The 24,768-nt window shown below is 41.2% G+C and overlaps 2 protein-coding genes across 11 annotated transcripts in view; both read right to left on the bottom strand.

The window, feature by feature from the left end:
* The window catches only part of LOC306712202 (NLR family CARD domain-containing protein 3-like), a 48,345-nt gene that overhangs the window by 17,258 nt on the left and 6,319 nt on the right, over positions 1–24,768 (bottom strand). The window contains exons 6-9 of one of the 5 annotated variants that reach the window (XM_079181362.1): positions 23,624–23,800; positions 20,553–20,732; positions 19,668–19,844; positions 18,541–18,972 (exon numbers count right to left, since the gene is read on the bottom strand). The exons of 3 other annotated variants lie outside the window; for them this stretch is intronic. In XM_079181362.1, coding sequence (XP_079037488.1) covers positions 18,948–18,972; positions 19,668–19,844; positions 20,553–20,732; positions 23,624–23,800 — 559 coding nt within the window. In that variant the 3' untranslated portion in view covers positions 18,541–18,947. Of the gene's footprint in view, positions 1–18,540; positions 18,973–19,667; positions 19,845–20,552; positions 20,733–23,623; positions 23,801–24,768 lie in introns of those variants that run through there. One more of the 5 variants, XM_079181364.1, reaches the window with a different exon arrangement.
* LOC306712199 (protein NLRC3-like) lies at positions 896–14,159 on the bottom strand. 6 transcript variants are annotated; one of them, XM_079181351.1, is made up of 9 exons: positions 14,115–14,159; positions 13,757–13,906; positions 13,349–13,465; positions 12,391–12,488; positions 8,971–10,924; positions 6,081–6,257; positions 2,871–3,047; positions 2,033–2,209; positions 896–1,337 (listed from the first exon to the last, which is right to left on the bottom strand). In XM_079181351.1, the coding sequence occupies exons 2-9, from the start codon at positions 13,885–13,887 to the stop codon at positions 1,313–1,315; spliced, it is 2,856 nt and encodes a 951-aa protein (XP_079037477.1). In that variant the 5' UTR covers positions 13,888–13,906; positions 14,115–14,159; the 3' UTR covers positions 896–1,312. The 6 variants fall into 6 exon arrangements, with proteins under 6 accessions (XP_079037477.1, XP_079037476.1, XP_079037481.1 ...); XM_079181350.1 differs by having other exon boundaries at positions 896–2,209; XM_079181355.1 differs by lacking the exon at positions 2,033–2,209.

Below are 24,768 nucleotides of genomic sequence, written 5' to 3'. Positions count from 1 at the left end.
AAGACGAGTCTGTAAATATTCATCATCAACAGACTCAGCTTCCATAGAACGACTCTGAGGAATCACGTTGAATGTCTGTAAATGTTTTATTCTGCAGCAGTTTAGCTTTAAATGTTGTTCAATGTGAACGTTGTTGTTTTACAGGTTCAGAGAACTTGTGAACAAAACCACCATGTTGTTGGTAAAAACATGAAAGTTGTTTCTGTTTGATTGTCTGACGTTGGATGAAGCTGAGTATCTGCACGATAACGAGGTGAACGATTCATCCAAAGGAGAAGGTTTTGGTTGGTGGTCTCGACGTGCTGCTCACTTTACGTCACTGATTTCACCCCAAAACACGGATTCACCCCAAAGACCCTCGTTGATCTAAAGATACAGTGAGGATCCTTTACCTGGTCCTGATCCTCTATAAGAACCAGTCTCAGTTAGTCCTGATCCTCTATATGAACCAGTCTGTGTAGTCCTGATCAGAGACCGGTCCACCGTGAACAGATCCGGAGGGAGGAGGAGAGCTCAGCTCCCGGCAGCATCAGCTCCACCTCCTCCTCCAGGAGCAGAGCTTCTCCTCTCTGGGAGTCAACACCGACACCACGCTGCTGGAGACCCAGGACGTGTTGCTGGACCCGCTGGAGGGAAGGGAGGCACGGGAGAACCAGAACCAGGACTGAGAGGAGCAGACTGTCAGACCTGCTGCAGTAACATGAGAGGTTTTCTAAAGAGACTCTGGAGCTCAGAGACACTACAGCTTTAGACCACAGGGGGCGACAGAACCACCACTAAGTTAAAGTTCCTCACAGTAACTTTAAATACAACAGATCACTAAAGAACAAAGAACAAACTACGATGAACATGATGTGAAGACGGAATGAAAACATGAAAATAAAAGATATTTTTATGTATTTATTGAGTTCAGGTTCAGGTTTTATCTTCTCTTCCTGTTTGTTACAAGCTAATCTGAGTCTGTTATAACATGAGAAAAGGCTGGTATTGGTAGTAATAAGGTAACTTCATACATGTGACATCAACTCTCACTGTTACTGAGAAATATGAGTAAATAAAGTGCAGAACTCCATCGTTCCACAGGGAGGAGCTGCAACAGGAAGCAAAGCAGAAACATCATTTACATGTGTTCATCTACTGTCATGAACACAACTCATCAGCAGAGACACTTTAGGGTCACAACACATGAAGGAACCAAAGGACTAAACTAAATCCAGGTCCAGGTGCAGTGAGGAGCAGCAGGACTGGAGGAGTCCAGATCCTCTGATGATCCTCTGATCAGATCCAGAGGATCACAGAGATGATGGTGGACTCAGTCTGAGTGAGACCACTTCCATCTGAGGAGAGAAGAAGAAGAAGAGATGAACGAGTGTTTGCAGAGACTCCCTTCATCAGCTGTCAGTCAGTGATGCAGCTCATCCAGTAGAAAGAGCAGCAGGACTTCAGTCCTTTCAGCTCTCATCTTAACGTATTGGAGTGAACACACTGAGCTCCAAGCTCACACACCTGCAGACACTTTGGACATCAAGTCTGTTCACTCTGCACATTTCACTCAAGTACACAGTGGAGATAAAGAGCTGAGGGTCCTGAACGCATCACGACTGCAGAAACAGAGAGGTGTTCACTGCTCACTGTAATGATGGGTTCAAAGCTGATAAAAACCACAGTCTCACTGACATTTGAACGTCTCATCTCTTTGAAATATTCCAATGAGAGAGAACAGATCAGATCAGATTGATGGATGAGGACCACTGTCTCTATACATGTTGAGATGCTGTCAGCTGATAAACAGCGGTATTTCCTGCAGACTTGAACACAACAACAACAGTCGTCTTCACATCAACTCAAACACATGATCACAACAAGCTTCTGGCTCGTCTGATTGGCTGACTTTCTGTCCAATCCTGAAGCCTGTCAGCGTTCTCCTCTCACAGCTTCACTGAGAAGGTTGGAGGTTTACAGGAAATACTGGATCAGTGTTTAGTTCAATACTGCTGGAACCAGCATGGACTGAGTCCAACCCTCTACTGACCTCAGAGTCTCCAGTCTACAGTGTGGACTCTCCACAAGATCACACAGCAGCTTCACATCTGAATCCTTCAGGTCGTTGAATCTCAGATCCAGTTTTCTCAGATGGGAGGAGGGGTTGGACTTCAGAGCTGAGGCCAGAGAAGAACAGCTGATCTCTGACAACCTGCACCACCTCAACCTGAATAAAGAATAAATGATGAAGATAAGAATCCATTTATAATCCAATCAGATGTGTTCATGTTGTAAATGTGTAGCTCAACATGACTCTGTCCTCATCAATGAGCTTTTCTCTTTGTCGTTGTGTTATTGTGGATCATCATCATGTCAGCCTTCTACACACATCATCCAAATGTCACCACAACATTCATCACCTATTGATGTCAACACAGATGAACACCATGCTGCTGGTCTCAGTCAGGTCTGCAACTAGAGGATCAAGACTATATTGATCCTTTAAACAGCTGTTTTATGAAATATGACTCGATGTGTGTGTGTGTGTGTGTGTGTGTGTGTGTGTGTGTTCAGATATTATTTGTGAAAACACATTTAAATGAACAGAAACCAAAAGAAACATTTCTATTCATCAAGTAAACGTCATCATTATAAAACAAGTATTAGTTCAGAGGATCTTCTGTCTACAGATGTGACCATTGACCAACAACTAGAAACATTCATTTACTTTAACAACTAACAGTGGACATGTTCTACAGGTTCTTTAAGAGAACATTCTTTTGTCACTGCAGAATAAAATTAGTTCAAGAAACATGAAAATATGAATAAAAACTAATTTACAACTTTATGGATGTAAGTTGTGTTTTTTCATAAATTAGTGAACTGACGCCAGAGTCTCCAGTCTACAGTGTGGACTCTCCACAAGATCACACAGCAGCTTCACTCCTGAATCCTTCAGGTCGTTTCCACTCAGATCCAGGTATCTCAGATGGGAGGAGGGGTTGGACTTCAGAGCTGAGGCCAGAGAAGAACAGCTGATCTCTGACAACCTGCAGTTCCTCAACCTGAATAAAGAATAAATGATGAAGATAAGAATCCATTTATAATCCAATCAGATGTGTTCATGTTGTAAATGTGTAGCTCAACATGACTCTGTCCTCATCAATGAGCTTTTCTCTTTGTCGTTGTGTTATTGTGGATCATCATCATGTCAGCCTTCTACACACATCATCCAAATGTCACCACAACATTCATCACCTATTGATGTCAACACAGATGAACACCATGCTGCTGGTCTCAGTCAGGTCTGCAACTAGAGGATCAAGATCAGATCAGACCTGTTGGACTCAAAGACGGTTCATGACTTCATTGGTTCCATGAGCTTCTTCTTTGTGTATCTGGTAGCTTAGTAGCTTCATGTGTTCAACAGGAGAGGTCCACATGTGTTCAGGTGTGTCTTCATGTCATCTGTCCATCACCAGAGTTCTTGGTGGCAGTAATCATTCCTCCTGTCAGACTGAGTGTGAAGTGGTCCCTTCATAACACAACTACACTGAAGAAATCACTTCACAAGTTCAGCTGAAACTAATATGAAGCTTCAGCAGTCTGAGTCAGACGAACCAAAGTTACAGACTATTGAGGAGCAGATTCCCTCTTTGAGTTCCTCTTCCTCCACTGAGCTCAACAAGGAAACACTGAGTTCAACCCGCCTGCTACGTACTGCTGAGGAAGGTAGTACACAGTACATGTACACAGTACACATGTGTACACAGTACATTGTGTGTACATGTGGATTCACCATCAATTTAACTGACAATATTTGAAATCTACAAAGTTGATTTCTCTCCTCAAAAGTTCTCATTAGTGAATTTAATTATGAAATAGAACGAAGAATGTGCTGTTCCAGCGCTTTGCATTGTGGGATACAGAAGGAGAGGTAGACTGGAGATTCTTTCTGAATCAGTGAAACATCAGGTATTTCTGTCACACTGTAGATTTAGCTTTTGTTAGCATGCTACATGCTACATGCTACATGTTGGTCAAATCAGCACAAACTGCTCGTATAGTGTGAGGTTTCAAATACAGCCACTGTCAAACACAACAGACTGACTTGATACACGTGAAGCCTCAGATTAGTTGAGATCAACTTTACAAGTCATTTCTACAGAACTAGACTGTGGATTTAGTCCTGAACATCACAGACAGTGTGGACAGATTACAGACACCAAGAACTCTTGAATGGACGTTTGGACACGTGAGTGTTGTGTTGAGAAAGACCTGAACCAATATGAACCGGCCCTTTAAGAACAACATGTGTTTGTTGTTGCAACCTAAAGGTCTGTGTCTTCAGATAAAGAGACAAAACATGAAAACAGAACCACAGTTAGACCTGCTGTCAACAAGAACCTGGAAACAAGTTAGAAGCTTAAACATCTACAGTTTGATGATGTCATTCATCATCATCACTTGTTGAAGAGCCACTTCCACTATGACTGGTCTCAGCTGACATCTTGTTCTAGTAATGACAACAGAGACTTGTGTTCTCAAAGCCTGCTCTGTGGAGACGTGTGGGCCTGTGTTAGGCTGCTGCTTATTACTCTGAGCTCTGCTTTAATCTCACCACAGCAGCTGTGTGGTTGTCTCTGTAGCAGCCTCATCAGCTTCTGATATCATGAAGATCACCACAGTTCACAACTTCACCTTCATTCAGCTTTGCATTCAAGTCTCTCTCTGTTTACACAGAGTTTGTATCTGCTGTCATCAGATCTTCATCCTCCTCCTTCATCTTCCTCACACACTCTACAGCAGGGGTCACTAACAGGCGGGCCGCGGTCCGGATCCGGACCCAGACGCCGTTGTATCCGGACCCAGGACCTAAAACCGATTCTATTTTGACGGAGCGCTTCTATTTTAACCGGCGCACCTTTTTCAGCCTTTACGGTATTTGTTCAGCGGTGCAGGAAACACGCTGACCAATGCGTTGTAAATCACATCACGTGATGCAGCTCAGCCAATCAAATAAGAGTATTCTGACAAGTTTACTGACTCGAGTCAGATGTTCACACACCGTGACACAGGGGGGGAGACGAGGAAAGAGAAAGAAGAATACGACAATTACGTGAGTCTCAGCAGCTATTTCACATGACGTTCTCCAAATAGAGGAGAGTGGTCAGCGAGACCAGAGTCTATAACCAAGAATAGACACGAGAGGTTAATTCTCCACACGGGCAGTTTAAAATCAGTTTGTCTCACATGTTCAGAGACCACAACGATTATTCAAAGCGGTGAATGAAGCGATACTACGAGACAAAGAACAACTCTTTGGAGCAAACGTACCATCTCACATCTGAAATGAAGTCACAGAAAATAAACCTGAGATCAGAATCCGAACACATGAGTTCACTGTCCAATGATGTGACCAGAGACAATAGAGCTGAAACAAGTGGTTTAAAGACCACAGATGAAGTCCATGCTCACAAATGTATCTTTTTAGAATATAAGAAAAATATAATATTGATTTCTGATTGACATCACTTCAACCTGAATGAACTGAATTTAAAGCTGCAGGACAATTCAGTGAAATTCATTTTTCTAAAATGAATTCATTTATTTGAAGATGCACATTTTTCGAAATCTTTCTGTCAGTTATTCTTTAATCCAGACATTATTTTACTTGAAATGAGAAAACCATTTATTGATGTATTTCTATGTATTATTTATAATTCATCCAGTTAAAAGAATAATAATTGTTCAAATATAATTGATGTGTATTTTCTTTATTTTATTTGACAGTTGTTGACACAGAGACGTTACTACTACTACGCTTCTAAATAGTGCAATAGTGCATTGGAATGTTCCGGGCCTTTGCCTGAGGAGATTTTCTCAATCTGGACCTTTTGGTATTTTAATTGAACACCCTGCTCTACAGCCTCATCAGGACTGACATCACCTTCACTGACTGATGGACCACAATGAGAGTCTGTGGAAGCTAAACACTCTCCTGTCAATCACTTAATTTCTCTACTTTCTGTCACTCTAACAAATATTCAGCTTTTGTTTTCAGGCAAATCCTGAAACCTTTCAGTCAGTGAACTGACCTCAGAGTCTCCAGTCGACAGTGTGGACTCTCCAGTCCAGCAAACAGCGGCTTCACTCCTGAATCAAACAGGTTGTCGTTGTGACTCAGGTCCAGCTCTCTCAGATGGGAGGGGTTGGACTTCAGAGCTGAGGCCACAACTTCAACGTGAGTCTCTGAGAGTTCACAGCGAGTAAGTCTGTAATGACACAAATATTTCAACATATTGTTATGAAAGAGGACATTTAATATTTACTTCCTGCTTCCTGTTTTGATGAACATTAGCTCTTCACATCAGTGGTTCAGCTAATCTCATCTCACTGTGTTTCACATGAAACAATAACTCTCATCACTCTCTCTCCTCCCTGCAGACTTTTAATCTTTGTTTCTCTTTAATGTGCAGATGAAGGGAGACAAAGTGTGGTTACATTGAGGCTTCCATAATGTCCAGTCTGTCAGTGTGATCTGATCCCATGTCTGTCTCCACAAAGTCAGCATGAAGCCTTCTTCATTAGAGAAGCAGTTTAACAACTAGAGCTCCCTGCTGCTGTCAGGTTCACCTCCAACACATCCAGAGACAGCTGAGCAATGTTACAGGACTGAGACACATTACTTGATATTATTAGACCTGTATGTGATTAAATGAACATATTCAACACAATTAAACCAAAGAGGCTGCATTACTTTCAACATGATGTCATCAGAAATATGTTTCCGTGAATCAGCATTAAACACACAACATGGTGTTCATAAGATCTTTATAAAAGAGTTTATTTCTGAGTAAAAGAACAAATTAAAAGATTTAAAAACAGGACGATGTAAATAATGAAACTTTAAAATGAAAAGTTGAATTCATGAACAATAAAATGCAACATTTCTCGGTTCAACACTCTGGAGTTTTACAGCGACAGTCTTTGTCTTGTATGAAGCAGTTTATGGAGGCTAATGTGGCTAATGCTAATGCTAAACCTCAGATATATATTGATGTGTAACTGACATCACTGAATCAGTTCTCTGATGTGATGACTTTTCTCTTCTTGTGCTACTAAATCACTGTTACAGCATTCAACTTGATCAGCAACAGTTACATACTCAATTTAAATAATTATATTAATGATAAAAACATCCTTTATCTATACAGAACTTTAAAAAAGTGTTTTAAATATATATATATATATATATATATATATATATATATATATATAATAATAACTTTACTGCCCCTCATTAAATCCATGCTCTAATGTAACAGTGATGTTTTGTCAAAGCAGGAGATTCATATTTCTTTTCATAAGTGAATATCTCCGTTAAGTGAATTTCTCTGATGTTTCTGACGGTGAGGAACAGACCTGGGTGTGTTTTTCTGGGTAGATTTAGTGATTTGAGGCCTTCAGGAAAACGCTGTTGATTTATTTTTCAGTCTTTCTCTAACTGGGAATGTTGGTTTTGACAGAAGAAGAAGAAGAAGAACTCAAACATGTTTATGATGTAAAACTGTTTCTTATTATTAGTAGAACTATTAATACTGCTCAGTAAAAGTAATGTATTAAAATATTTACTTTAAGTAAAGAGAGAAAGATAAAGATAAATCATATTTTTTAATTAAATTCAAAGTGGCTTCATTGGCATGAAAGTTAAAAAACAATGTTGCCAAAGTATCAAAATACGGAATAATATGACATTAATAATAATATTAAGATTATTGTTAACGTCTGTTAAAGGTGGAGCTTACATGATGATGGATAGTTTAATAAATAATAATAATTCATATTTTAATTCTTAATTATTTTGTGAGTCAAATGTGAATCTTCAACATTTAACATTTCTCTGTCAGGTAAATGTAGAACTACAATGTTGTCCTCTGAAGTAGAAGTACATCACATTCCATCTGACCCTACAGGGTCTGGATCTTAGGAGACATACAAGGACTTCATGTGAACCACAATAACAATACTTCTTATTCCTCAGCTGGGTAAAGGTGAATTCTACTAAAGTAGAAATCTGAACTCCTTCATGGAGGCAACGGATAAAAGAATCAACATCCTGCAGTTGACCTGAAAAGATGTTGAATAGTTTGAGGAGGAAACCAGCAACGTATGAAAACATGTGGACTCTTTTCTGGCCTCACTGCTACCATCATTACAGCCCACTGGCTGTGAAGGAGTCTAACATGTGTCCTCCTGCGCTCTCATTGGCTACTTCATGCTGTCATACGAACTTCATTCACATACTTTAGGACCTCACATCTGACTTTATTGAAGTTTCTATATTAATACAAATTAAAAGTCAATTCATGTAAATGTATGTAAACAGTCTGAGGTAGAACCCTGAACTCAAGTTGGTTTGTTGTTGTTTTCTGGTCCTATCTTTAAGAAGGGGGCGTGGCCTGATACAGATGGTATTTAAACTCTTCAGCATAGTGTTAAAATAATCAGGTGTTACCTGTAAGTGTGATGATGTCAGACACCTTGTAGAAGCTCCTGATGTAATAATAACTAAAGTACATGAAGTGATGACTGTAAAATACTGCTACATGTTGTGATGAAAGCTCAAACACAACCTCTAAAGTCCTTCATTTGTTTCACCAGGTTTGCATGTCGCCTCCATCACCCAAAGGAAGATAAATAGAGGAAGAATGATATCAATATAAAATATAACAATCATGAGGAATAAATAGAATAACTGTGTTCATTAACTTCACAGTGAAAACTAAACCAACTGAAACTGAAACATGTTTTCACTCGCATCATTTCAAACATCAAGAACATCTGTGATGAAATATAACTGAATTATAATTTAGTATTAAACAGCTGGAACACTATTTTAAGAATATGAATTTCATAATGTCTATATTAGAAGAACTAAACTACTGATCTACACTGATTCATCAAGTTAATCACATCTGGACTTACTGAGCCTTTCTGCAGTTCCTCACAGCTGGAATCAGTCTCCATCGTCCCTCATCTGATGTGTTGTAGTTCTCCAGGTCCAACTCATCCAGAACCTCCTCTGACATCTGCAGCATGTAGGCCAGAGCTGAGCAGTGGATCATTGAGAGTTTCTTCTCTGATCTGTTCTCTGACTTCAGGAACTCTTGGATCTCCTGATGTACTGAGAGCTCGTTCATCTCCATCAGACAGTGGAAGATGTTGATGCTTCTGTCAGGAGAGATTTGATAACTCCTCATCTCCTTCAGGTTGTTGATGGCTCTCTGGATGATTTCTGGACTGTTGTCTGTCTGACCCAGCAGGCCTCCTAAGAGTCTCTGGTTGGACTCCAGAGAGAGGCCATGAAGGAAGCGGACAAACAGGTCCAGGTGGCCATTTTTACTTTTGAGGGATTTCTCCATGGCTCTCTTCAGGAAGACATCCAGAGATGAATCAGTGTCCCATTCACCATGAAGACTGTCATCCTCCTCATCCTCCTCCTCATCCTCCTCCTCATCCTCCTCCTCATCCTCCTCCTCATCCTCCTCCTCATCCTCCTCCTCATCCTCCTCCTCATCACTACCCAGGAATGAAAAGAAGTCCTCCAGAGATGAATACTTGTCATCTTCTCCCATGAAGTCCTTCAGTACCTCTGTGTTCCTGTTTGTGAAGCAGTGGAACATGTAGACTGCAGCCAGAAACTCTTGAACACTCAGATGAACAAAGCAGTAGACTGTTTTCTGGAAGATCACACTCTCTCTTTTGAAGATCTCTGTACAAACTCCTGAGAACACCGAGGCCTCCGTGACATCAAGACCACACTGCTCCAGGTCTTCTTGGTCGAACATGATGTTTCCTTTCTCCAGATGTTCAAACGCCAGCCTCCCCAGCTTCAGAAGAACTTCCCTGTCAGCCTCCGTCAGCTCCTGAGGACTCGTCTCATGTCCCTCATGGTACTTCTGCTTCTTCCTCTTTGTCTGGACCAGCAGGAAGTGTGAGTACATGTCAGTCAGGGTCTTGGGCAACTCTCCTCTCTGGTCTGTAGTCCACATGTGGTCCAGAACTGTAGCAGTGATCCAGCAGAAGACTGGGATTAGACACATGATGTGGAGGCTCCTGGATGTCTTGATGTGTGAGATGATTCTGCTGGACAGCTCTTCATCACTGAACCTCCTCCTGAAGTACTCGTCCTTCTGGGGGTCGGTGAAGCCTCGTACTTCTGTTACCCTGTCAACACGTGAAGGAGGGATCTGATTGGCTGCTGCAGGTCTGGAAGTTATCCAGACGAGAGCCGAGGGAAGCAGCTTCCCCTCGATGAGGTTCGTCAGCAGCACGTTGACCGATGCCTTCTGTGTGACATCAGACACGACCTCATTGTTGATGAAATCCAATGAAAGTCTGGTTTCATCCAGACCATCAAAGATGAACACAACTTTACAGACAGAGAGCTTCTCTGCTGGGACCTTCTGTAATGTTGGATGGAAAACACGGATCAGCTCGAGAAGACTGTACTGCTCATCCTTGATCAAGTTCAGCTCCCTGAACGAAAGCAGAACCACCAGACTGACATCTTGGTTCTCCAAACCCTCGGCCCAGTCCAGAGTGAACTTCTGCACCGAGAAGGTTTTTCCAACTCCAGCGACGCCGTTCGTCAGAACGACTCTGATGCGTCTCTGTTGGTCAGCTGAGGCTTTGAAGATGTCGTGGCACTTGATCGGAGTGTCATGGAGGGTCTTCTTCTTGGAAGCTGACTCCAGCTGCCTGACCTCATGTTGGGTATTAACCTCTTCACTCTGTCCCTCTGTGATGTAGAGCTCAGTGTAGATCCTGTTGAGGAGGGTTCCACTTCCTGTTTCATCACTTCCTTCAGTCACACGTTCACATCTGTTCTTCAGACTGATCTTATGTTCATCTAAAACCTCCTGCAGACCACTATCTCCTGAAACAGAGAAACCAGAGAGAACATATAAAGAAGATATGATATTGATTTGACTAAAACAATCAGTGAACAATGAAATCAGGCTGATATCTGAACCTACAAACGGGGACACGTGAGTGAAAGTAACTTTCAGTTAGATTCAGTTAGAAGCTACTAAAGTAGTGAGATGTGAACACAGAGAGCTTTCTCTCTGGTCACCAGCACAGACAGTGTTGATCCAGTAAGTGTAGCTACAGACGTGGCTTTGGTTTGAGGGAGGAGACCGTTATTGAGAACATTCCATCAACTATGTGTTGATTGTTCTTATTTCCTGTTTTGTTGAGCTGTAGCCGACAGACAAAGTTAATAGAGCGACTGTTAAAAGTCCAGTTATGAACGACGTGGATCAAAGATGTGTGTCTGTGTTTTAGTTGTTATAAATACATTCATCCTCACATTGAGTTCATATTCCTCACACAGAGCCTGTTGGTTATATTGCCCGGATCGATCTGCTCTTTGAAACACACCGCGGCTCCGTCAAAAAACAGACTAGGACCGTATTTTTATCAGAGACGCTTCTAAAACACGGAGCGGCTCGTCTGGTGGAATAAGGACCTTTAATCCACCTGCAGCTGTCTCCAGGTCAGCAACACGTTATGAATTATTATCTCTTTATATCTTTACAGAGATGATAGATGTTGATGAGATATGAATTCATATTTAATCACTAATATAAATATGAATGTTAAATACAGCTCCTTTAACTTGATCTCGTTATTATTGAAGTCACTGAGAATTTGGAAACAATAAAATATTTTTATTAAAATGTGATTATTTATGCAGGTGTATATATTATTATTTATAATGTATTTTATTTATCATTTAATGATCTTATGGGGTATGTGTGAATTTTTATCTTAATAAGTTATTTATATTTAATCTTTCCCCTCACAGTGTTTTGCATTGTTGAGGATTTTTTGGATGAATGAAGCCGCGTTTGTTTTGTTTTCTTCTGAAATTGAACGGTTTATGTTGAACATTGTTTACTGCTCATAAGATCACGTTACCCAGCTGTTCTCACTGTATAATATCATTTTTGTAGCTGTTTTCATTGAACTGTATATTCTCTCTTTGCATCACACCAGGCCGCCCTGTGTCATGTCACCAACATGGCGCCTCACAGATTCATGTCCTCGAGTTCTGATATTGTTCATGTTCAGGAGCAGATGTGCAGAGAGAGAGAGACCAGAAGGACATGAATGGGTTATATATCGTCTTCTGAAGGAGCAAATAAATGCTGGAAATCTATCTTTTGAGTGGTCTCCTTCCATGCCCTGTCCACAACTGTTACACAAGTTTATCATGAATCAATGAGACCTTCTTCCTTTGTGTGTTTACATCCTTCAATCCAACAAGTGTCTCTGTATTAAAACAACACGTCCTGTTTCCAGACATGAAGACATCAGCAGAGAAATGGACAGTCTTACTTTGGACACTTCTGGTCTCACTGGCTGTCTGCAGTCCAGCTCTGGTTCTGGATCTGGACGTCAGCTCCTCCTCAGAATCATGACTCCTCTTCTTCTCTCTGTAAAGACATTTATTTAGAACTAAAATGATTTGTTGGTTGTTGATGAAAAACATCCAGATGTGGACTAAAGTGTGTAGAAGCTCAGATGTTCACAGAGAACAGTTAAAGTGTTACTTTTCTCTTTGAATTCAGCGTTCAGTCTGTCATGAAAATGTTCTTTTATTGAAACTCTCCTGCTTTCATGAACTCTAATCAGCTGCTTTTCCTATCAGGCTGTCTGATGAAACATTTAGTGATCTGTCTGTAGTTTGTTTATAACTAACTCAACACTTCCTGCAGCTCCTTCACAGTAAAAGTCCTCCATTAAAGAGAGCTGATCATGTCCTTTACTGTGTCACAGTGTCTGTGATCAGCTCAGCTTGAGTTGGTTGTGTTTGAACTGAGGTCAGAAGAGGTCTACATGTTGTGGTGGACCAACAGTCTAACACACAGCATGTAACAGTGGAGTCTCAGGTTCAAGTCCACACACTTTCCTTCTTCATGTCTGTTTTCTGTCACTTTCTACTGTCAACTATCAAATGAAGGATCAATTCAAACGTGATGAAAACAGAAGAGCTCCAAATGTACAGTTGACCATTTCCTGTCTGGTTTTTGTCAGCAGAGAACTTTTACATCAGTTCTGCTCATGATGTTTGTTCTAGACCTTCAGGATCAACATCTGGAGGAGAGAGTCTGAACTCAAAGGTCCACTTACTAAAGATTTAAATCTTCACACTGAAAGCTCTGAATCTGTAGGAAGTGAACCTTTGAGCTTCATCTCATGAAAATATAATATAAATCTTTGAGCACAACATTTAGTCTTCATCCTCAATGCATCATCTTCATCAGGTCAGCTCACAGTAAAAACAGTCTCTTACTGTGTGTCTGAGGGTCCAGGTTCACTACTGAAGACTGGAGGTTGATCTTTGGACCGATCACTCTTCATAGACAGACAGATGGATCCTGGAGACTCTGCTCTCTGTCTGGACTGAACTCTGCAAACATCAAGATGATTTTATTCAGAATGAATCTTTGATAACAACAAAGACATTCAAGTAGATCTGAATACACAAACTACTGTTACTGCAGATATTTAGAAGCTTTTAAAGTTTGTAGTAGTCCTCTTAGATTACATCACAGCTTTTCTAGGTGACTGACAGCTGTCACTGCTACTAAGAGGAAGAACCTCAAACTCAACTCAAAACCTCTAAATCTACAGAGAACACTGTCAGAGGTACAGGAACTGAAAATGACTCCTATGAATGAGTTAGTAGAAGTTCTCTTACTGTGTGTCTGAGGGTCCAGGTTCTTTACTGAAGACTAGAGGAAGATCTTTGGACCAATCACTCTTCATAGACAGACAGCCGGAGACTAGAGACTCTGCTCCGTCCTCCTCTTCCTCCTCACAACCACTCATCTTCTGATCTGAAGTCAGTCTGAGAGAAAAACATTAACACTGACTGTGAGCTCACGACACAAGAATCAAGAGGAGAGAACAGGAAGTCACACACACACACACACACACACACACACACACACACACACACACACACACACACACACACACACACACACACACACACACACACACACACACACACACACTTTGACAGTAAAACAATCACATGTTGGATTAACACTCACCCTGCCTCAGCCTTCAGCTTCTCTCCTTCTGCTCTGTGACTCAAAATGGAGTCTGAACTTTCTGATGAACACATCAGGGTTCTCTTCCTGTTCTCATGTACCTGGATCACATGACCACTGTAGCTCCGCCCCTCTTCATTTACAGGAAATCAGCTGAGTTCCTGTAGAAGTGTGTGGGTGTGTTGAGAGGGGAGAGAGAGAGAGGCAGCCGGTAAGAGAGCTGAACTTTGCAACAACTGAGAGAGTGTTTTCTGTGTGACAGGAGGACGTGGGTTAAGGTGAACCAGCTTTCATCAGACCCCCAGGAGCCCCCCAGGTCTGGGTCCTGTCCCCGTCTCTTGTCCCTTTACACAAACAGTTTGACATCCTGAAGGACTCTGGTGACTCCATAATAGGTCTCCTATCCAAACACAAGGAGCACAGTCAGTGGGAGCAGGTGTGCAGCCGGTTTATGGAGCTGTGATGTTTGGACTGCTGCTTCAGGTTTTACATTTCTTAAATTTACGGTTGTATGATTTAGAAATGATGCCATCTTCACATGTATTTATTTATATCAATGTTTCAATAAATATGACATCCAAGAACTAAAATATGCCCAATCTTACATCCTCAATTATAATAATAATATAGTTAAATACATAAAAACACATCCAAACTTAAAGAGCACTGTGAAAAGTACATTTATTGTTTTGGAAAATCCCATTTGTGTGACCTCAACATATTGAAAATACATTTGTTACATTTTTGAGATTAAATATAAAATATCATAAACATCTCATATGCCCGTTAAGATGATTAGTTCTGTTAAATGTATTAGTTATTTATTGTACTGTTACATTAAAGCATAAGAAAAACATTCTTGAACGACATCTGGAAAATCAGCAACACACACACACACACACACACACACACACAACAGCGATCACTGTGAAGGGCGTGTCTGTTGTTCCCACAGTAGATCTGCTCCACTTCAAGCAGCTGAGGTCTTTTCTCCTCAAGGAATCGGGGACATAAAGGGCCCTGAAGGCCCTGAAGGACCTGAAGGACCTCGGTTAAACCTGCAACAACGGACAAAGTAACGATCATCATGAGGGATGATGAAGGATCCTGTCCAGTTAGAAATGAAAAGAGAAACAGCTGATCGACTGACAGCTGGTGAGTAAAAACAAGTACGATACCTTAATAACATGATTTGTGTGTCTCTGTAGATGACCATCATTACCTGAGCTCTGCAGATCCCACCTTTGCCATGAAGACCGTGCTCATCTTCATCAAGTTGGTCACCTGACTCCAAACAAATCTTGTGAAGAATGCAACATGCTGTGACAGTTGCTTTGATATTTGCCACTTCCTTCATGTGCAGACGTTTGATCCTCCTGAACTTGGATTTCAGGAGGATCAAAAGCTCGATGGCCACACGAGCTGCAGCCAGCTTTTGGTTAAAGCGCCGCTGCCTGGCGGTTCGGTGCTCATTATCCCGGTAGGGTTTCATCAGCGTTCTCCACAGAGGATGAGCTGAATCACTGATGATGTGCGTTCCCTCCTGGACCAGGGCCTGAGGATCCTCTTCCTAAAGCAGAGCAACATCAATGATGCCAAATGCTCTGGCATCATGCCAACCAGGGTGACCTTCACTGACACGACAGAAGCTCCGTTTCCTGTTGGACGATGGGATAGAATAGTTTCCGGTTATAAGAGGCTCTGGGATTGTTGCAATGTGGTCTAACAATGGGAATGTGACATCCATGAACAGCACAGACTGTATTTGTAAATCCAGCTGTTTGAAAGTGTAACTGGGACGTGTGGAGTGCTTCCCCTGTCGGCCACCAAATGCAACGGGACAGATGTGTCGTGACCAGGGAACAGAAGTGATGGAGATGTGTTGAAAGTGTAGATTTTGAAATGTTGAATCTGTCGGCCACGCCCCTACATGAGTCCTGGTTAGACAGAGTCCACAGACAGGCGAGAACACTGTGACAGACAGGTGGTTTGGTTTGCTGTCTGTTCATAGTGGAGTCCCAGCGTGGTCATAAGGTCCTAGTGAGCAAAGAAGAGACTCACTTCACTTCTGAAGTCAGTGGCTCTGTTCAGAGGAACGACCTCCTCAACACAATGTGGTATTTATGGAACCAACCGAGAAGAAGAAGAATGAAGCTGATACTTTACAGGATTCTAAAGAACTCTTGAACCACATAGGGAGCAGTTATTGAATTATGAAAACCATGTTCCACCACAATGCCATCCTTTTTATGAAACAATAAACATTGTTTTAAATGACATTCCTTGATTATTCTACTGACTTTAGTTTTATAATTTGCCTAAAACTGCAGAATCATCAAACATGAGGATATGATGCTAAATTGACTGTAACCTATATATATATATATATATGGGTCTGATAAGATCACTACATTACAGTCATTTAGCAGACGCTTAGTGGTAATTGCATCAGACTCATGTGCAGCGCTAACAAGTTTGAAATGTTGCCGCTCCAGAAGCAGAGAGGATTTACTGTCTGAAATACTACAATCATTTTTAAGAATCCATCAAATGCGGACGGCTGTTCATTTTGTGTGGGTCCATGTTGGAGTCGATGGCAACGAGAAGGCGGATAAAGCAGCAAAAGGGGCTTTGAAGAGTGGAAGAAATAATGTTAATGTAAATATAAGTAAGTCAGAAGCTAAACAAGAGGAGATGATTATGACAAGACTAAGGAGTGTCCATACTGGTGTGAACAGTTCCCTCTGTGTTATCGGAAAGCATAACAATGGAAACTGAATTTTGTGAAGAAGAAGAAACGAGTCAGCGAGAGAAGTTTTGAAAAAAGGTCTAAGCGAGATGTGAGAGGAGAATATCATTAATGTACTAAAGAGAAGCTTCAGTGACATGTTGGAAACTTTTTAGAGTCAACCAGACTAAAAATTAATTATTTTTTTCTTCTATTTTTTCTATATGTATATAGATATTTATATATATTTTAATATTTATTTATTTACACACATATATGTATGTGTGTATATATATATATATATATGTATTTCTTTTCATTTGGTTGTCGCATTAGAGTCCTTAGTCCACACTCCAGGTCAGTGGGTGGCGGTAAAGCGCCCGAAAGCTGTTTGCCAACCGCCATAAAAACACCTTCAGGACTGATGGAGGTGTTGCTGAAGGACTTTCTGGATCTTCTTTTAAAGACTGGAGGATATTTATTAGTCACAAAGTCGTCTGCTTAGTTCAGTGACTCTAATTTAACGGTAAGACACGAGAGGCACAAACGTTACTCTAAAATATACTAAAATACATAATAATGTGACGTTAGACCACATGAAGCCACAACAGCTCTGATCTTTGCAGGAGATGAACTATTGACTGAAAGTCACGATTGTGACTTCATGAACTAATGAAGTCCTGATATCAGGATGACGATGATGAAGACGAGTCTGTAAATATTCATCATCAACAGACTCAGCTTCCATAGAACGACTCTGAGGAATCACGTTGAATGTCTGTAAATGTTTTATTCTGCAGCAGTTTAGCTTTAAATGTTGTTCAATGTGAACGTTGCTGTGAAGCCAGTTTGAGAACTCGTTGTTGTTTTACAGGTTCAGAGAACTTGTGAACAAAACCACCATGTTGTTGGTAAAAACATGAAAGTTGTTTCTGTTTGATTGTCTGACGTTGGATGAAGCTCAGTATCTGCACGATAACGAGGTGAACGATTCATCCAAAGGAGAAGGTTTTGGTTGGTGGTCTCGACGTGCTGCTCACTTTACGTCACTGATTTCACCCCAAAACACGGATTCACCCCAAAGACCCTCGTTGATCTAAAGAGACAGTGAGGATCCTTTACCTGGTCCTGAACCAGTCTGTTAGTCCTGATCCTCTATATGAACCAGTCTCAGTGTAGTCCTGATCCTCTATATGAACCAGTCTCAGTGTAGTCCTGATCAGAGACCGGTCCACCGTGAACAGATCCGGAGGGAGGAGGAGAGCTCAGCTCCCGGCAGCATCAGCTCCTCCTCCTCCTCCTCCTCCTCCTCCTCCTCCTCCACCTCCTCCTCCAGGAGCAGAGCTTCTCCTCTCTGGGAGTCAACAGCGACACCACGCTGCTGGAGACCCAGGACGTATTGCTGGACCCGCTGGAGGGAAGGGAGGCACGGGAGAACCAGAACCTGGACTGAGAGGTGCAGACTGTCAGACCTGCTGCAGTAACATGAGAGGTTTTCTAAAGAGAGTCTGGAGCTCAGAGACACTACCACTTTAGACCACAGGGGGCGACAGAACCACCACTAAGTTAAAGTTCCTCACAGTAACTTTAAATACAACAGATCACTAAAGAACAAAGAACAAACTACGATGAACATGATGTGAAGACGGAATGAAAACATGAAAATAAAAGATATTTTTATGTATTTATTGAGTTCAGGTTCAGGTTTTATCTTCTCTTCCTGTTTGTTACAAGCTAATCTGAGTCTGTTATAACATGAGAAAAGGCTGGTATTGGTGGTAATAAGGTAACTTCATACATGTGCCATCAACTCTCACTGTTACTGAGAAATATGAGTAAATAAAGTGCAGAACTCCATCGTTCCACAGGGAGGAGCTGCAACAGGAAGCAAAGCAGAAACATCATTTACATGTGTTCATCTACTGTCATGTTGTCATGAACACAACTCATCAGCAGAGACACTTTAGGGTCACAACACATGAAGGAACCAAAGGACTAAACTAAATCCAGGTCCAGGTGCAGTGAGGAGCAGCAGGACTGGAGGAGTCCAGATCCTCTGATGATCCTCTGATCAGATCCAGAGGATCACAGAGATGATGGTGGACTCAGTCTGAGTGAGAATTCTTCCATCTGAGGAGAGAAGAAGAAGAAGAGATGAACGAGTGTTTGCAGAGACTCCCTTCATCAGCTGTCAGTCAGTGATGCAGCTCATCCAGTAGAAAGAGCAGCAGGACTTCAGTCCTTTCAGCTCTCATCTTAACGTATTGGAGTGAACACACTGAGCTCCAAGCTCACACACCTGCAGACACTTTGGACATCAAGTCTGTTCACTCTGCACATTTCACTCAAGTACACAGTGGAGATAAAGAGCTGAGGGTCCTGAACGCATCACGACTGCAGAAACAGAGAGGTGTTCACTGCTCACTGTAATGATGGGTTCAAAGCTGATAAAAACCACAGTCTCACTGACATTTGAACGTCTCATCTCTTTGAAATATTCCAATGAGAGAGAACAGATCAGATCAGATTGATGGATGAGGACCACTGTCTCTATACGTGTTGAGATGCTGTCAGCTGATAAACAGCGGGATTTCCTGCAGACTTGAACACAACAACAACAGTCGTCTTCACATCAACTCAAACACATGATCACAACAAGCTTCTGGCTCGTCTGATTGGCTGACTTTCTGTCCAATCCTGAAGCCTGTCAGCGTTCTCCTCTCACAGCTTCACTGAGAAGGTTGGAGGTTTACAGGAAATACTGGATCAGTGTTTAGTTCAGTACTGCTGGAACCAGCATGGACTGAGTCCAACCCTCTACTGACCTCAGAGTCTCCAGTCTACAGTGTGGACTCTCCACAAGATCACACAGCAGCTTCACATCTGAATCCTTCAGGTCGTTGTTACTCAGATCCAGTTCTCTCAGATGGGAGGAGGGGTTGGACTTCAGAGCTGAGGCCAGAGAAGAACAGCTGATCTCTGACAAACTGCAGTACATCAACCTGAATAAAGAATAAATGATGAAGATAAGAATCCATTTATAATCCAATCAGATGTGTTCATGTTGTAAATGTGTAGCTCAACATGACTCTGTCCTCATCAATGAGCTTTTCTCTTTGTCGTTGTGTTATTGTGGATCATCATCATGTCAGCCTTCTACACACATCATCCAAATGTCACCACAACATTCATCACCTATTGATGTCAACACAGATGAACACCATGCTGCTGGTCTCAGTCAGGTCTGCAACTAGAGGATCAAGACTATATTGATCCTTTAAACAGCTGTTTTATGAAATATGACTCGATCTCTATGTGTGTGTGTGTGTGTGTGTGTGTGTGTGCGTGCGTGCGTGTGTGTGTGTGTGTGTCCTAAAGATCAACATCAATGATCAGATATTATTTGTGAAAACACATTTAAATGAACAGAAACCAAAAGAAACATTTCTATTCATCAAGTAAACGTCATCAATATAAAACAAGTATTAGTTCAGAGGATCTTCTGTCTACAGATGTGACCATTGACCAACAACTAGAAACATTCATTTACTTTAACAACTAACAGTGGACATGTTCTACAGGTTCTTTAAGAGAACATTCTTTTGTCACTGCAGAATAAAATTAGTTCAAGAAACATGAAAATATGAATAAAAACTAATTTACAACTTTATGGATGTAAGTTGTGTTTTTTCATAAATTAGTGAACTGACCTCAGAGTCTCCAGTCTACAGTGTGGACTCTCCACAAGATCACACAGCAGCTTCACTCCTGAATCCTTCAGGTTGTAGTTTAAACTCAGATTCAGTTCTCTCAGATGGGAGGAGGGGTTGGACTTCAGAGCTGAGACCAGAGAAGACCAGCTGATCTCTGTCAACCTGCAGCTCCACAACCTGAATAAAGAATAAATGAAGAAGATAAGAATCCATTTATAATCCAATCAGATGTGTTCATGTTGTAAATGTGTAGCTCAACATGACTCTGTCCTCATCAATGAGCTTTTCTCTTTGTCGTTGTGTTATTGTGGATCATCATCATGTCAGCCTTCTACACACATCATCCAAATGTCACCACAACATTCATCACCTATTGATGTCAACACAGATGAACACCATGCTGCTGGTCTCAGTCAGGTCTGCAACTAGAGGATCAAGATCAGATCAGACCTGTTGGACTCAAAGACGGTTCATGACTTCATTGGTTCCATGAGCTTCTTCTTTGTGTATCTGGTAGCTTAGTAGCTTCATGTGTTCAACAGGAGAGGTCCACATGTGTTCAGGTGTGTCTTCATGTCATCTGTCCATCACCAGAGTTCTTGGTGGCAGTAATCATTCCTCCTGTCAGACTGAGTGTGAAGTGGTCCCTTCATAACACAACTACACTGAAGAAATCACTTCACAAGTTCAGCTGAAACTAATATGAAGCTTCAGCAGTCTGAGTCAGACGAACCAAAGTTACAGACTATTGAGGAGCAGATTCCCTCTTTGAGTTCCTCTTCCTCCACTGAGCTCAACAAGGAAACACTGAGTTCAACCCGCCTGCTACGTACTGCTGAGGAAGGTAGTACACAGTACATGTACACGGTACTACACAGTACACGTACTGTACACATGTGTACACAGTACATCGTGTGTACATGTGGATTCACCATCAATTTAACTGACAATATTTGAAATCTACAAAGTTGATTTCTCTCCTCAAAAGTTCTCATTAGTGAATTTAATTATGAAATAGAACGAAGAATGTGCTGTTCCAGCGCTTTGCATTGTGGGATACAGAAGGAGAGGTAGACTGGAGATTCTTTCTGAATCAGTAAAACATCAGGTATTTCTGTCACACTGTAGATTTAGCTTTTGTTAGCATGCTACATGCTACATGCTACATGTTGGTCAAATCAGCACAAACTGCTCGTATAGTGTGAGGTTTCAAATACAGCCACTGTCAAACACAACAGACTGACTTGATACACGTGAAGCCTCAGATTAGTTCAGATCAACTTTACAAGTCATTTCTACAGAACTAGACTGTGGATTTAGTCCTGAACATCACAGACAGTGTGGACAGATTACAGACACCAAGAACTCTTGAATGGACGTTTGGACACGTGAGTGTTGTGTTGAGAAAGACCTGAACCAATATGAACCGGCCCTTTAAGAACAACATGTGTTTGTTGTTGCAACCTAAAGGTCTGTGTCTTCAGATAAAGAGACAAAACATGAAAACAGAACCACAGTTAGACCTGCTGTCAACAAGAACCTGGAAACAAGTTAGAAGCTTAAACATCTACAGTTTGATGATGTCATTCATCATCATCACTTGTTGAAGAGCCACTTCCACTATGACTGGTCTCAGCTGACATCTTGTTCTAGTAATGACAACAGAGACTTGTGTTCTCAAAGCCTGCTCTGTGGAGACGTGTGGGCCTGTGTTAGGCTGCTGCTTATTACTCTGAGCTCTGCTTTAATCTCACCACAGCAGCTGTGTGGTTGTCTCTGTAGCAGCCTCATCAGCTTCTGATATCATGAAGATCTCCACAGTTCACAACTTCACCTTCATTCAGCTTTGCATTCAAGTCTCTCTCTGTTTACACAGAGTTTGTATCTGCTGTCATCAGATCTTCATCCTCCTCCTTCATCTTCCTCACACACTCTACAGCAGGGGTCACTAACAGGCGGGCCGCGGTCCGGATCCGGACCCAGACGCCGTTGTATCCGGACCCAGGACCTAAAACCGATTCTATTTTGACGGAGCGCTTCTATTTTAACCGGCGCACCTTTTTCAGCCTTTACGGTACTTGTTCAGCGGTGCAGGAAACACGCCGACCAATGCGTTGTAAATCACATCACGTGATGCAGCTCAGCCAATCAGATAAGAGTATTCTGACAAGTTTACTGACTCGAGTCAGATGTTCACACACCGTGACACAGGGGGGGAGACGAGGAAAGAGAAAGAAGAATACGACAATTACGTGAGTCACAGCAGCTATTTCACATGACGTTCTCCAAATAGAGGAGAGTGGTCAGCGAGACCAGAGTCTATAACCAAGAATAGACACGAGAGGTTAATTCTCCACACGGGCAGTTTAAAATCAGTTTGTCTCACATGTTCAGAGACCACAACGATTATTCAAAGCGGTGAATGAAGCGATACTACGAGACAAAGAACAACTCTTTGGAGCAAACGTACCATCTCACATCTGAAATGAAGTCACAGAAAATAAACCTGAGATCAGAATCCGAACACATGAGTTCACTGTCCAATGATGTGACCAGAGACAATAGAGCTGAAACAAGTGGTTTAAAGACCACAGATGAAGTCCATGCTCACTAATGTATCTTTTTAGAATATAAGAAAAATATAATATTGATTTCTGATTGACATCACTTCAACCTGAATGAACTGAATTTAAAGCTGCAGGAAAATTCAGTGAAATTCATTTTTCTAAAATGAATTACTTTATTTTAAGATGCACATTTTACGAAAGCTTTCTGTCAGTTATTCTTTAATCCAGACATTATTTTACTTGAAATGAGAAAACCATTTATTGATGTATTTCTATGTATTATTTATAATTCATCCAGTTAAAAGAATAATAATTGTTAAAATATAATTGATGTGTATTTTCTTTATTTGACAGTTGTTGACACAGAGACGTTACTACTACTACGCTTCTAAATAGTGCAATAGTGCATCGTAATGTTCCGGGCCTTTGCCTGAGGAGATTTTGGTATTTTAATTGAACACCTAAATACAAATAAATACATACATAAATTAGTGAACTGACCTCAGAGTCTCCAGTCGACAGTGTGGACTCTCCAGTCCAGCAAACAGCAGCTTCACTCCTGAATCCTCCAGGTTGTAGTTGTAACTCAGGTCCAGCTCTCTCAGATGGGAGGGGTTGGACTTCAGAGCTGAGGCCACAACTTCAACGTGAGTCTCTGAGAGTTGACAGGCAGAAAGTCTGGAATGACACAAATATTTCAACATATTATTATGAAAGAGGACATTTAATATTTACTTCCTGCTTCCTGTTTTGATGAACATTAGCTCTTCACATCAGTGGTTCAGCTAATCTCATCTCACTGTGTTGCACATGAAACAATAACTCTCATCACTCTCTCTCCTCCCTGCAGACTTTTAATCTTTGTTTCTCTTTAATGTGCAGATGAAGGGAGACAAAGTGTGGTTACATTGAGGCTTCCATAATGTCCAGTCTGTCAGTGTGATCTGATCCCATGTCTGTCTCCACAAAGTCAGCATGAAGCCTTCTTCATTAGAGAAGCAGTTTAACAACTAGAGCTCCCTGCTGCTGTCAGGTTCACCTCCAACACATCCAGAGACAGCTGAGCAATGTTACAGGACTGAGACACATTACTTGATATTATTAGACCTGTATGTGATTAAATGAACATATTCAACACAATTAAACCAAAGAGGCTGCATTACTTTCAACATGATGTCATCAGAAATATGTTTCAGTGAATCAGCATTAAACACATAACATGGTGTTCATAAGATCTTTATAAAAGAGTTTATTTCTGAGTAAAAGAACAAATTAAATGATTTAAAAACAGGACGATGTAAATAATGAAACTTTAAAATGAAAAGTTGAATTCATGAACAATAAAATGCAACATTTCTCGGTTCAACACTCTGGAGTTTTACAGCGACAGTCTTTGTCTCGTATGAAGCAGTTTATGGAGGCTAATGTGGCTAATGCTAATGCTAAACCTCAGATATATATTGATGTGTAACTGACATCACTGAATCAGTTCTCTGATGTGATGACTTTTCTCTTCTTGTGCTACTAAATCACTGTTACAGCATTCAACATGATCAGCAACAGTTACATACTCAATTTAAATAATTATATTAATGATAAAAACATCCTTTATCTACACAGAACTTTAAAAAAAGTGTTTTAAAGAC

Source organism: Pholis gunnellus, assembly GCF_910591455.1.
Source record: "Pholis gunnellus genome assembly, chromosome: 20".
In the NCBI taxonomy this organism is placed as follows: domain Eukaryota; kingdom Metazoa; phylum Chordata; class Actinopteri; order Perciformes; family Pholidae; genus Pholis; species Pholis gunnellus.
This window is presented reverse-complemented; position numbering and strand designations above follow the sequence as displayed.